This window comes from Balaenoptera physalus (genome assembly GCF_965194825.1).
Source record: "Balaenoptera physalus genome assembly, chromosome: 11".
Taxonomy (NCBI): Eukaryota; Metazoa; Chordata; class Mammalia; order Artiodactyla; family Balaenopteridae; genus Balaenoptera; species Balaenoptera physalus.
In genome coordinates this window covers 45,246,701-45,261,483 of record NC_138896.1, presented here as the reverse complement: position 1 = coordinate 45,261,483, position 14,783 = coordinate 45,246,701, and the positions used below count along the sequence as shown (strand labels likewise).

The following is a 14,783-nucleotide window of genomic DNA, read 5'->3' as shown; positions in this document are numbered from 1 at the left end:
TTTATTTTATCTTACTTTATTTGATTTTATTTTATTTTATCCTCTTTCTTTCTTTCTTTCTTTCTATTTTTTCTCCCTTTTATTCTGAGCCATGTGGATGAAAGGCTCTTGGTGCTCCAACCAGGAATCAGTGCTGTGCCTCTGAGGTGGGAGAGCCAACTTCACGACACTGGTCCACAAGAGACCTCCCAGCTCCACGTAATACCAAATGGCGAAAATCTCGGAGAGATCTCCATCTCAACACCAAGACCCAGCTTCACTCAACGACCAGCAAGCTACAGTGCTGGACACCCTATGCCAGACAAATAGCAAGAAAGGAACATAGCCCCATCCATTAGCAGAGAGGCTGCCTAAAATCATAATAAGGCCACAGACACCCCAAAACACACCACCAGACGTGGACATGCCCACCAGAAAGACAAGATCCAGCCTCATCCACCAGAACACAGGCACTAGTCCCCTCCACCAGGAAACCTACACAACCCACTGAACCAACCTTAGCCACTGGGGACAGACACCAAAAACAACGGGAACTACGAACCTGCAGCCTGTGAAAAGGAGACTCCAAACACAGTAAGATAAGCAAAATGAGAAGACAGAAAAACACACAGCAGATGAAGGAGCAAGGTAAAAATTCACCAAACATAACAAATGAAGAGGAAATAGGCAGTCTACCTGAAAAAGAATTCAGAATAATGATAGTAAAGGTGATCCAAAATCTTGGAAACAGAATAGAGAAAATGCAAGAAACATTTCACAAGGACCTAGAAGAACTAAAGAGGAAACAAGCAATGATGAACAACACAATAAATGAAATTAAAAATACTCTAGAAGGGACCAATAGCAGAATAACTGAGGCAGAAGAACGGATAAGTGACCTGGAAGATAAAATAGTGACAATAACTACTGCAGAACAGAGTAAAGAATAAAAAGAACTGAGGACAATCTCAGGGACCTCTGGCACAACAATAAATGCACCAACATTCGAATTATAGGGGTCGCAGAAGAAGAAGAGAAAAAGAAAGGGACTGAGAAAATACTTGAAGAGATTATAGTTGAAAACTTCCCTAATATGGGAAAGGAAATAGTTAATCAAGTCCAGGAAGCACAGAGAGTCCAATACAGGACAAATCCAAGGAGAAACATGCCAAGACACATATTAATCAAACTATCAAAAATTAAATATAAAGAAAACATATTAAAAGCAGCAAGGGTAAAACAACAAATAACACACAAGGGAATCCCCATAAGGTTAACAGCTGATCTTTCAGCAGCAACTCTGCAAGCCAGAAGGGAGTGGCAGGACATATTTAAAGTGATGAAGGAGAAAAACCTAAAACCAAGATTACTCTACCCGGCAAGGATCTCATTCAGATTTGATGGAGAAATTAAAAACTTTACAGACAAGCAAAAGCTGAGAGAGTTCAGCACCACCAAACCAGCTTTACAACAAATGCTAAAGGAACTTCTCTAGGCAAGAAACACAAGAGAAGGAAAAGACCTACAATAACAAACACAAAACAATTAAGAAAATGGGAATAGGAACATACCTATCGATAATTACCTTAAATGTAAATGGATTAAATGCTCCCACCAAAAGACACAGACTGGCTGAATGGATACAAAAACAATACCCGTATATATGCTGTCTACAAGAGACCCACTTCAGACCTAGGGACACATACAGACTGAAAGTGAGGGGATGGAAAAAGATATTCCATGCAAATGGAAATCAAAAGAAAGCTGGAGTAGCAATTCTCATATCAGACAAAATAGACTTTAAAATAAAGACTATTACAAGAGACAAGGAAGGACACTATATAATGATCAAGGGATCGATCCAAGAGTAAGGTATAACAATTGTAAATATTTATGCACCCAACATAGGAGCACCTCAATACATAAGGCAAATACTAACAGCCATAAAAGGGGAAATTGACAGTAACACAATCATAGTAGGGGACTTTAACACCCCACTTTCACCAATGGACAGATCATCCAAAATGAAAATAAATAAGGAAACACAAGCTTTAAATGATACATTAAACAAGATTGACTTAATTGATATTTATAGGACATTCCACCCAAAAACAACAGAATACACATTTTTCTCAAGTGCTCATGGAACATTCTCCAGGATAGATCATATCTTGGGTCACAAATCAAGCCTTCGTAAATTTAAGAAAACTGAAATCGTATCAAGTATCTTTTCCGACCACAACGCTACGAGACTAGATATCAATTACAGGAAAAGATCTGTAAAAAATACAAACACATGGAGGCTACACAATACACTACTTAATAACGAAGTGATCACTGAAGAAATCAAAGGGGAAATCAAAAAATACCTAGAAACAAATGACAATGGAGACACAACCCAAAACCTATGGCATGCAGCAAAAGCAGTTCTAAGAGGGAAGTTTATAGCAATACAAGCCTACCTCAAGAGACAGGAAACATCTCAAATAAACAACCTAACCTTGCACCTAAAGCAATTAGAGAAAGAAGAACAACAAAACCCCAAAGCTAGCAGAAGGAAAGAAATCATAAAGATCAGATCAGAAATAAACGAAAAAGAAATGAAGGAGACAATAGCAAAGATCAATAAAACTAAAAGCTGGTTCTTTGAGAAGATAAACAAAATTGATAAACCATTAGCCAGACTCATCAAGAGAAAAAGGGAGAAGACTCAAATCAATAGAATTAGAAATGAAAAAGGAGAAGTAACCACTGACACTGCAGAAATACAAACGATCATGAGAGATTACTACAAGCAACTCTATGCCAATGAAATGGACAACCTGGAAGAAATGGACAGATTCTTAGAAATGCACAACCTGCCAAGACTGAACCAGGAAGAAATAGAAAACATGAACAGACCAATCACAAGCACTGAAATTGAAACTGTGATTAAAAATCTTCCAACAAACAAAAGCCCAGGACCAGATGGCTTCACAGGCGAATTCTACCAAACATTTAGAGAAGAGCTAACACCTATCCTTCTCAAACTCTTCCAAAATATTGCAGAGGGAGGAACACTCCCAAACTCATTCTACGAGGCCACCATCACCCTGATACCAAAACCAGACAAAGATGTCACAATGAAAGAAAACTACAGGCCAATATCACTGATGAACATAGATGCAAAAATCCTCAACAAAATACTAGCAAACAGAATCCAACAGCACATTAAAAGGATCATACACCATGATCAAGTGGGGTTTATTCCAGGAATGCAAGGATTCCTCAATATACGCAAATCAATCAACGTGATACATCATATTAACAAATTGAAGGAGAAAAACCATATGATCATCTCAACAGATGCAGAGAAAGCTTTCGACAAAATTCAACACCCATTTATGATAAAAACCCTCTAGAAAGTAGGCATAGAGGGAACTTTCCTCAACATAATAAAGGCCACATATGACAAACCCACAGCCAACATTGTCCTCAATGGTGAAAAACTGAAACCATTTCCACTAAATCAGGAACAAGACAAGGTCGCCCACTCTTACCACTATTATTCAACATAGTTTTGGAAGTGTTAGCCACAGCAATCAGAGAAGAAAAAGAAATAAAAGGAATCCAAATTGGAAAAGAAGAAGTAAAGCTGTCACTGTTTGCAGATGACATGATACTATACATAGAGAATCCTAAAGATGCTACCAGAAAACTACTAGAGCTAATCAATGAATTTGGTAAAGTAGCAGGATACGAAATTAATGCACAGAAATCTCTTGCATTCCTATACACTAATGATGAAAAATCTGAAAGTGAAATTAAGAAAACACTCCCGTTTACCATTGCAACAAAAAGAATAAAACATCTAGGAATAAACCTACCTAAGGAGACAAAAGACCTGTATGCAGAAAATTATAAGACACTGATGAAAGAAATTAAAGATGATACAAATAGATGGAGAGATATACCATGTTCTTGGATTGGAAGAATCAACATTGTGAAAATGACGCTACTACCCAAAGCAATCTACAGATTCAATGCAATCCCTATCAAACTACCAATGGCATTTTTCACAGAACTAGAACAAAAAATTTCACAATTTGTATGGAAACACAAAAGACCCCGAATAGCCAAAGCAATCATGAGAACGAAAAATGGAGCTGGAGGAATCAGGCTCCCTGACTTCAGACTATATTACAAAGCTACAGTAATCAAGACAGTTTGGTACTGGCACAAAAACAGAAACATAGATCAATGGAACAGGATAGAAAGCCCAGAGATAAACCCACGCACATATGGTCACCTTATCTTTGATAAAGGAGGCAAGCACATACAGTGGAGAAAAGACAGCCTCTTCAATAAGTGGTGCTGGGAAAACTGGACAGGTACATGTAAAAGTATGAAATTAGAACACTCCCTGACACCATACACAAAAATAAACTCAAAATGGATTAAAGACCTAAGTGTAGGGCCAGACACTATCAAACTCTTAGAGGAAAACATAGGCAGAACAGTCTATGACATACATCACAGCAAGATCCTTTTTGACCCAGCTCCTAGAGAATTGGAAATAAAAACACAAATAAACAAATGGGACCTAATGAAACTTAAAAGCTTTTGCACAGCAAAGGAAACCATAAACAAGATGAAAAGACAACCCTCAGAATGGGAGAAAATATTTGCAAATGAAGCAACTGACAAAGGATTAATCTCCAAGATTTACAAGCAGCTCATGCAGCTCAATATCAAAAAAAAAAACAACCCAATCCAAAAATGGGCAGAAGACCTAAATAGACATTTCTCCAAAGAAGATATACAGATTGCCAACAGACACGTGAAAGAATGCTCAACATCATTAATCATTAGAGAAATGCGAATCAAAACTACAATGAGATATCATCTCACACCAGTCAGAATGGCCATCATCAAAAAATCTAGAAACAATAAATGCTGGAGAGGGTGTGGAGAAAAGGGAACACTCTTGCACTGTTGGTGGGAATGTAAATTGATACAGCCACTATGGAGAACTGTATGGAGGTTCCTTAAAAAACTACAAATAGAACTACCATACGACCCAGCAATCCCACTACTGGGCATATACCCTGAGAAAACCATAATTCAAAAAGAGTCATGTACCAAAATGTTCATTGCAGCTCTATTTACAATAGCCAGGACATGGAAGCAACCTAAGTGTCCATCATCGGATGAATGGATAAAGCAGATGTGGCACATATATACAATGGAATATTACTCAGCCATACAAAGAAATGAAATGGAGGTATTTGTAGTGAGGTGGATGGAGTTAGAGTCTGTCATACAGAATGAAGTAAGTCAGAAAGAGAAAAACAAATACCGTATGCTAACACATATATATGGAATCTAAGAAAAAAAAAAAAAGGTCATGAAGAACCTAGGCGTAAGACGGGAATAAAGACAGAGACCTACTAGAGAATGGACTTGAGGATATGGGGAGGGGTAAGGGTAAGGTGTGACAAAGTGAGAGAGTGGCATGGACATATATACACTACCAAATGTAAAATAGATAGCTAGTGGGAAGCAGCTGCATAGCACAGGGATATCAGTTCGGTGCTTTGTGACCACCTAGAGGGGTGGGATAGGCAGGGTGGGAGGGAGGGAGATGCAAGGGGGAAGAGTTATGGGAACATATGTATATGTATAACTGACTCATTTTGTTATAAAGCAGAAACTAATACACCATTGTAAAGCAATTATACTCCAATAAAGATGTTTAAAAAAAAAAAAAAAAAAGAAGAAACAAACCACCTCAGAAGCAGGGAAGCTGGTGTTATTTTGACAAATGACAGAAAGAAAACAGAACTTGACAACTACTACTTTGTTTCTATCTTCCACATCAAAGGGAACAATCTTCCAAACTGGAAAGGGCTGAACTCACAAGGTAACTAAAGATGAAGTGAATGTAGACACAACTAATGCTGATTCCAGCAAAGTGTTGAACAGAACTTCCCAGCACACATTTGTGGAAGGGATGGATAAACAGTGTGGAATATAGTTCTACCTACATCGACTCATGACTGGCTGAATAACCCCATTCCAGGCAGTGCTGGTTAATGAAATAGGTCAACCTAGGGAACTACAGAGGTTTGCAAACTACACAAATCTAAAAGGATAGAGACTTCTGGTTTGCATTCTGGCACAGAAAGAGCTTAGAAGTTGTCACTTCATCCTAACAAGTAAAAAGCTGAACAGACTGAAAAATCAACAACTCCTCTCAGATCTGTCAAAGAAATGAGGTCACAGGGCAAACCACTGCCTCCAAAATTGGAGGGAGAGGCAGACACAGAGAATCACAACAAACCAGAGCAGAAATCTCTGTAGGAACCTGTACTGGGGTAGGAAAACCTAACCTGTAACTGACAAATTTCTGGAGTCTCCGTGTGGACAAGTCTGAAAGTTAGAAGGTCCAGGGAGACAAGTCAGAGGAGGGCCACACTTTGAGGCTAAACTTCAGGGGCTCTACCAGGTGCTCACAGCAAGTAACAGAGAAATCCCCTCATGCTCTAGCACGGGGGTAAGCACAGGTACCATTTTAAATACTCTGGAGCACTCTGCTCTTCTTAGCAAGGCCGCCCTCAGGAGAAACTATTTTACCAGAGCCGGACCTACCTGGGGGAAGAGAAATGCCCAGCTCCAGCCTCCTCTGGCCGTCCCATCCCCCCAAAGGGAGGAAGCTGAGAATCACTGTTGAAGTTCACAGCCCACAGCCACAGGCTCACTAAACACTGAGACCCAATTACCCAATCCAACACTATAGGCACCCCCTCTGCTCACCACCGCATCACTACAGGCCTACGTACTGGAGTTCCTCACGTCTACCTTTCAACAAAAAATAACAGTGTGAAGAGACTGAAAACGTGTCAGAATTAGAGCCAGATAAGGCAGGGATACTGGAGTTATCAGACTGGGAATCTAAATTAACTATGATTAATATGCTGAGGGCTCTACTGGAAAAAGTAGACAACATGCAAGAACAGATGTGTAATGTAAGCAGACAGATGGAAATTCTAAGGAAGAATCAAAAAGAGATGCAAACACTGTAAAGAGAAATGAAGAATGCCTTTGATGGGCTTATTAGCAGACACGGCTGAGGAAAAGATCTCTGTGCTTGAGGATATGTCAATAGAAACTTCAAACCCAAAAAAATAAAAGGAAAAACAACAAGAACAGAATAGCCAAGAACCGTGAACAACTATGAAAGGTGTAACATGAGAATGGGAATACCAGAAGGAGGAGAGAGAGAGAAAGAAACAGAAGCAATAATGACAGAGAATTTCCCCCAAATTAATGTCAGACACCAAACCACAGACCCAGGAAGCTCAGAGAACACCAAGCAGGATAAATGCCAAAAAAAGGCAGCTAGGCATATTATATTCATACTTCAGAAAATCAATAACAAAGAAAAATCTTGAAAGAAGCCAAAGGGGAAACACCTTACCTACAGAGAAGCAAAGAAAATAATTATATCTAACCTATCCTCAGAAACTGTGCAAGAAGAGAGTGGAGTGAAACAGTTAAACTGTTGAGAGAAAAAATCCCTCAAACCCAGAATTCTGTACCCTGCAAAATTCTCCTTCAAAAGAGGAGAAATAAGGATTTTCTCTGACAAACAAAAATTCAGGAAATCTGTTGCCAGACCTGCAGGGCAAGAAACATTAAAAGAAGTTCTTCAAAGAGAAATAAAATGATACAAACCAGAAATTCAGATCTACCCAAAGAAAATTTGAACATCAGAGAATGATAAGGAAAGGTAATATAAAAACTTTTATTTTCCTTATTCATAACTAATCTGACAGATAACAGTTTGTTCAAAGTAATGGGAACAGTGTATTCTGTTATGCATGGTTATGTACATATCTGTGTGTGGTTATATATTCTTAAGTATAAATGAAATGAATGACAGAATGATACAAGGGAAGTAGAAATATTCGTTATTATAAGGTACTTGCATTACTTATGTGTGATGTGGTGATTTGAAAAGAGAGTTGGATTAGTTGTACATATACAGTGAAAACTCCTTAAAAAATAAAACTAATTTAAAAAGTAACAAAAGAAATACAATAGATATGCTAAGAAGAGAAAAAAATGGAATCATATAAAATGCTCAGTTAAAACCACAAAAGGCAGAAAATGTGTGGAAGACAAAAACAGAAACAAAGAATAAGGGCAACAAATAAAAAACAGTAAAAAATATGGCAGCCATTAATCCAACTATATCAATCATTACTTTAAACATCAGTAGTCACCAATTAAAAATAGATTGTCAGAATGGATCAAAATCAAGACCCAACCGTATGTTGTATACAAGAAAGCCACTTTAAAGACACATATGGATTGAAAGTAAAGACAGAGAAAGATACACCATGCTAACACAAATCAAAGAAAGTGGGAGTATCTATGTTACTTTCAGACAGAGCAGAGTTCAGAGAATGGGAGCTTATGCAGGATAAAAAGGGGCATTACGTAACGATAAACGGTGAATACTCCAAGAAGACATCACCATCCGTAATGCGTATGCACTTAACAACAGAGCATCAAAACACATCAGGGAAAACCTGACAGAATTGCAAGGAGAAGTGCTGACTCCACTGCTGGACTCCACCTCCATCAAGCTGGACAGATCCCGCAGATGGAGAATCTGCAACAACATAGTGAGCTCACGAGCACCATCATTCCGGGACAGAAATGATATCCACAACTGGCTACACCCAACAGCGGCAGACAGCACATCCTCAGCTCATAGGGACAAGCCCTCTGCTGCGGGCCATGCTGACATGGGGACAGCTGAGCAAGTGTGGGGCAGAGGGCACCCAGGAACTCTCTATACCTCCTGCTCAGTACTGCTGTGATCCTAAAACTGCTCCACAAAAATAAAGCTTATTCACTTAAAGAAAGGGTAGATCAATGTGTCTAAAAACCAATACGAGCTCGTTGAGGGTCTGCTAAGTACAGTGGTCCCTCAGCATCCACAGAGGACTGGTTCTGGGACCTGCCCGGGATACCAAAGTCTGCAGGTACCCAAGTCCCACAGTTGGCCCTCTGTATCCGAGGTTCCACATCCTCAGATTCAGCCAACCTCGGATCGTGTAGTACTGTATATATTTGTTGGAAAAAATCTGCATGTAAGATGGACCCATGCAGTTCAAACCCCTGCTGTTCAAGAGTTAGCTGTGTATTATTTTCTAGCTGATAGAGTTTAAATTAAAAACAAAGTAAAACAAACAGAATGGACCAGAATAAATAAGATACAATAACAAGAAGAAGAAATATAAAATCCTGTCTTTAAGCTAATAAAAATCAACTAAGTAAGTGCTGAATGTGAGGACCTGGAAACCGACAGAAGAACCACTGGGAGTTTCACTTGGCCAAGCTCAGTGTAAGTTACTCCCTGGTGTGGCCACTGGGAAAAGCTACAGACTTTCTCACCACAAGTATCTGGTCAGTTGTTTTCAAAGTTTAGAAGACCAAAATCTCTCAGAGAACTAGCAAATAAATCTGAGTTTATGCGTCTGAGGGTTGAGCCTGAGCCTGTATTTCTAAAAGTTCCGTAAGTGCCTGACACGAGCGGTGAAAACCGCTCACTGTGTGTTCCAGAACTGGCCACCTTTGCATCTACTAAATGCTAATGCTCTGGACACATGAAGCATCTTTCTTAAAATTCCATTTGAGATTTTTTTTATCTTTAACAGCCTGCAACTGTGTGATCTTCTAAAAAAGAATTTCATTTAAGATGCTAAAACAAGAAAAAGTTTTGACACATATTGCAGTCAGCTTTGGTAATCTAGAAAATTTAACTAATATGGACTATTAAATCATCCTCTCACATACCAGACAAGTGAGGAGCTTTTCAAGGTACGCTCAGAGAACTATTTTAGAAAAAAGGTGTTAAACTCGAAATCTACAGAAAACAGATTAACTTTCTTTTTAACCTACAACTTAGGCAAATTGATAGATGTTTGAAACCGTGACTTGTTAAATCCCTCAATCTTTGTTAATCAGATGATAGTAATGAGAATAAAACACACTCTCTCTCAGTAGTCTTTGAAAATTAATCAATCTACTGTTCCAAAATTCGAGGCACTCAATTTTAAAAAGCTTTGAAGAACTCGCATCAGCCTTCTAAGACACATGCAGAACAGGAGAAAGAGAATAGCAGGTGAAGGGGACAGAGGACTAAAGAGCCCACTCCAGCACAAAGTGGAGCACAGCAGAACCGCTTTCTTGTGCTGACCCAGCCCAATAAGAAGACATACCACTAGAAGCTAGTGGAGCTCTGGCTTGACCTGATGACCGACACAAGCTACAAACCCGTTCGCCTTAGTAATGCAAAAATCATTCCACTGTTTCAGTGTTTCCTACAGAGCTCCTGGGTTTCTGTATATCACAGACACATCCAGAGGAAGCACTTACCATGATAATCCCCTTGGCTTGGTGGATTGGTTAGGATAATCTTCAGGCAACTGTAAGGCGTATAGTCTGTCCTCTTGCCTTCCTTTCCAAAGCTATGACGGATATTGTAAGAGTAGCCTTTATCAAACTGATTAGAGGAAAAAGAAAGAAGAGACAAAGTAAGCCAGCATTGTACTGGTGGTGTCAACAGTGCCCGCTGGAACCGAAGAGCACAAAGTGATTTTTCTAAAATAAATTTAGCATTCACAGGCAGATGTACATTTATACCAATATAACATTTGGGTCCTTTACAGGTTTTTAAAGGTGCAAAACTTAAAGGAAACACATTTCTCAGGTTAGAGACAGCTTATGTTTATATGTTTAAAGATGAGGATAATCCTTTCCTGAGAAGAATAATCGATTTGCTCATTTCTTGGTTTGATTCCAAAGATCATGCTAGATGTAAATCATCTTCTCTACCCCCTTTATCCTAGTCTTCCCTGAATTCCCACATCCTGCCTATTCTACTTTTGAAGTGTCTCCTAACTAATTAATGCCTTCCTCTGGATTTTCACTATACAAAACAAGCTGACAGCAAATGCTTGATGAAGGAACTACTGTGATTGCCTCCTGCCTGGAATTCCTGACTCATGTTCAAAACGCAAGGTAATGACATAGGAAGGACTTTGAAATGGGTGGGATAAGAAGAAAAAAGGAACCCATATTTATTGAAAGGCTCAGTATAGTGGGTCTAAGCTGTCTAATACTTTAAGGAAAGCAGGACAGAGAATCAGAATAAGAGATGGGAAAATACTGTGGGTTTTTATGGGTGAGATTTTTTTTTCATTGAAGTATAGTTGATTTACAATGTTGTGTTAGTTTTTGGTATACAGCGAAGTGATTCAATTATATATATATATATATATATATATATATTCTTTTTCAGATTCTTTTCCACTATAGGTTATTACAAGATATCAAATATAGTTCCCTGTGCTATATAGTAGGTCCTTGTTGCTTAGGGGTGAGATTTTTAAATTTGAGGCTATAATTTACATTTAGTGAAATGCACAGATCTCAGGTCTACAGTTTGATGTAACACATACCCCCATCAAGAGACAGCATGTTTCCACCATCCAAGAGCCCCCCTGAGCCCCTTCTCAGCATTCTTCCCCACCCTCCACACCCAGAAGCAACTATTGGTCTGATTTTTGTCACCGTGGCTTTAGCTATTCTATAACTTCACATAAATGGAATTGTACAGTCTTAAGTATTTTGTGTCTGACTTTTTCATGTCTTTTCATGTTTTTGAGACTGATCCATGCATGACATGTATCGTCACATGTATCAGCAGATTGTTCCACTGTATGAATATACCAGGTAGTTTATCTAGTCTCCTGCAGATGGACACCTGGGCTTTTCCAGTTTGGGGCTGTTATCAATAAAGCTACCATGCACATTCTTGCAGATGACTTTTGTGGACATTATTTTCATTTCTCTCAGATAAATACACAGGAGTAGAACTGCTGCTAACAATTTTCCAGAATGGCTGTACTATTTTATACCCCATCAGCAATGCATGAGAGTTCCACATTCTCCCCAAAGTGTGGTGGTGTCAATTTCATTCATTTTAGCCATTCTAACAGACGGGTAGTGGCATCTCATTCTGCATTTCCCTGATGACAAACACTGTTGAGTACTTTTTCACGTGCTTTCTTGGCTGTGATATGCCTTATTTTGTAAAGTGTCTGTTCAAGTCTTTTTAGAAACTGGGTTGACAATTATTCCATTGAAAGAATTCTTCATATATTCTGGATACAAACCTGTTATCAGATATAGGTGTTACAAATATTTTCTCAGTCTGTGGCTTGTCTATTTTCTTGATGTTACTTTTTGACAAGATGAGCAGATGTTTTTATTTTTGATGAACGCTAATTAAATCACGTTTTTATGGCAGTGCTCTCTGTGCCCTCTCTAAGATAGGTTGCAGAGATATTCTGTATTGTCCTTTAGAAGCCATAATGTTTTAGCTTTTCAGTCTAGGTCCTGATTCATCTCGAGTTAATTTTTGTGTGTTCTCTTTTTATCCCCTGTAGGGAAAGAAAAATATTTTTCCCTCTACCCTCCTAGGTTAAATGGCTGGGGCCCATGAATCAAACTGATAAAAGACAGATTAACACGGAAAAAAAAACCCACTTAATTACATTTGTACATAAGTACATGTACAAAGAGATACGACTCAAGGAGGTAGGCTGATGACTGAAGCTTAAACATCGTCTTAGGCTAAATCAAGGAAAAGGGGTTTAGGGATTCTGGGTTGGGGAAGCAAGTTTTGAGAAGGGGAGGGGAGGAAATACAGGGTAGATAAGGGTTGGCTTGTTCTGCAGATAAGACTTGGGTAGCTTTCTTCCTGGTACAGAGATATCATTACAAATGTAAATTTCCTTTATAAGAGGGGAAATTTATACTGTATCCTTAGGCAGTTAGGGGAGGTAGAGAGCTTTTCCTGCATCTGCTTGTCCTTTAGCTCAAAATAATCCTTATGCCTGCCAACTGGAAATTGTCACTTGCCATCTGCCTCTACAAGGATGAGGTCACTGGCCACTGCAGTTGCTGACCTTCAACACCCCTTGAAAGGAGTTCAGGGCTGAGATCAGGAAGGAGGCACTCTGTGCTCTGGTATAACTGTGAACAAGCCTTCAGATAGTTAGATACTTTCAGGTAAAGATTTTATGAGCCTAATTTTATGAGCCTAATTTCTTGCATCTTCCTCATGATGAGCAGCAACCTTCTGCTGAAATGTGTGCTTGATTGCATGTACCCCCATCACTAAAATCACATACATACTGACCTCCCCCCACCTCTTTGGAGCAGTTCCTCAGAGCTATCTGAGAGGCTGTCTCCCAGGCTATAGTTCTCATTTTGTCCCAAATAAAACTTAACTCTCAACTCTCACATTGTGCATTTTTTTCAGTCATCAGGCCAAAGTAGCGTATTTTGGATGGCATATCCGGTATCCTTCACCCCCATGTGAACTGGATAACACTTTTTCTAACACCGTTTACTGAAGATATTTTATTCCCTTGCTCTATAGTTCCATACTTTTGCTGATGCCACGCTGTTTTCTTTACAAAATCTTTAGAGTAAGTCTCAAATTCAGATAATGTAAGTCCTCCTGCTTTGGTTTTTTTCAATATTATTTTGGCTATTTTATGTCTTTGCATTTCCATATAAATTTCAGAATCAGTTTATCAATTTCTACTTAAAAAAAAAAAAAAGGACTGCTGGAATTTTCAGCAGTCAGTAGCTTACAGTTTTATAACTACCTATCTGCCCACAAGCAATCAAGCAATCTACAACCAGGAAAACAAACGGCATTTCAACTAACAGAAAACTTTCAAGAAAGAAAATTTTCAAATTATCATTAAATTTCACTGGTGAAAACAAGAATGTTAAAAGTTCCAGCAAACATATTTTATGGACAACTTCTATTTGTTTAGTCATAAGCATTAACTATAATCAATCTCCTTGTGCAAACTTTTAGGTATGAATTGAATTTAATTAGACATAAGATTTCTGTACATGCATCAGAAAACACTGAAAGAACTTTTCGGTCAGCCATTATGTTAAAGTAATGAAAAGCTACTCTCTCTAAAGGAAGAAAAGCTGTAATTATTATCTTTCCCCTCCCTTTCCTTTCCAATTTACTTCCCGCTTATGTGTACATATGTCTAAAATTTGGACCTTACTAAGCTTTCGGGCTATTCACGTATTTATCATACAAACTGTCTTCTCTAGTTTTCAGACTGGCAAACTCTTGAAATATTGTGTAGAAGGTACATTTATTGGGTAATGTTTTTTAGGGAATACTTTCCAGGTGTCCACATTCACAACTCAAAGGAACAACTGTAAGACTCACATGGGAAATGGGGGTGAGAACCAGGTGGAAACACTCTTTTCCGCCTTGGCTCCTCCATTCCACTCCAGCCAGCAATGGGAAATGCCAGAAAATCAACACCAGGCCTGAAGGCGGTTGAGTGGAAGTTGGCAACCTTCCAAATTAGTCCTGTGGCACTGCAATCTGCATTTCTGCTCAAGTCAGCAGCGAATTATTTTCAGGGCCACTATGTTACCAGTGGAACTCAAGAAACATGACGAAGCAGGCGCATCCTCATCCTGCTCCTACCCATCTCTTTTGGAGTCTCCCTCACAAGTCTACCTCCCACCCCAGCTCCACCTGGGGCCCAGCGACTGCATCTTATTACATTTCTTATAGTATTTACACCCAAATCCTCTCAGAGGTCATGAGTAAACCTCTAATTGCCATGAGCAGTGCATGGTCCTCCTTAGAAGAAAGTCTATCCTACCAAGAAAAGCCCGCAGACCAAGTATTA

At 39.0% G+C, this 14,783-nt stretch overlaps 1 protein-coding gene across 4 annotated transcripts in view; it reads right to left on the bottom strand.

Annotated features, from left to right (window-relative positions):
• Positions 1–14,783, bottom strand: part of PRIM2 (DNA primase subunit 2) — a 281,680-nt gene that overhangs the window by 34,270 nt on the left and 232,627 nt on the right. For all 4 annotated transcript variants that reach the window (XM_082414343.1, XM_082414345.1, XM_082414346.1 and 1 more), the window contains one exon: positions 10,411–10,537. In XM_082414343.1, coding sequence (XP_082270469.1) covers positions 10,411–10,537 — 127 coding nt within the window. The remainder of the gene's footprint in view (positions 1–10,410; positions 10,538–14,783) is intronic.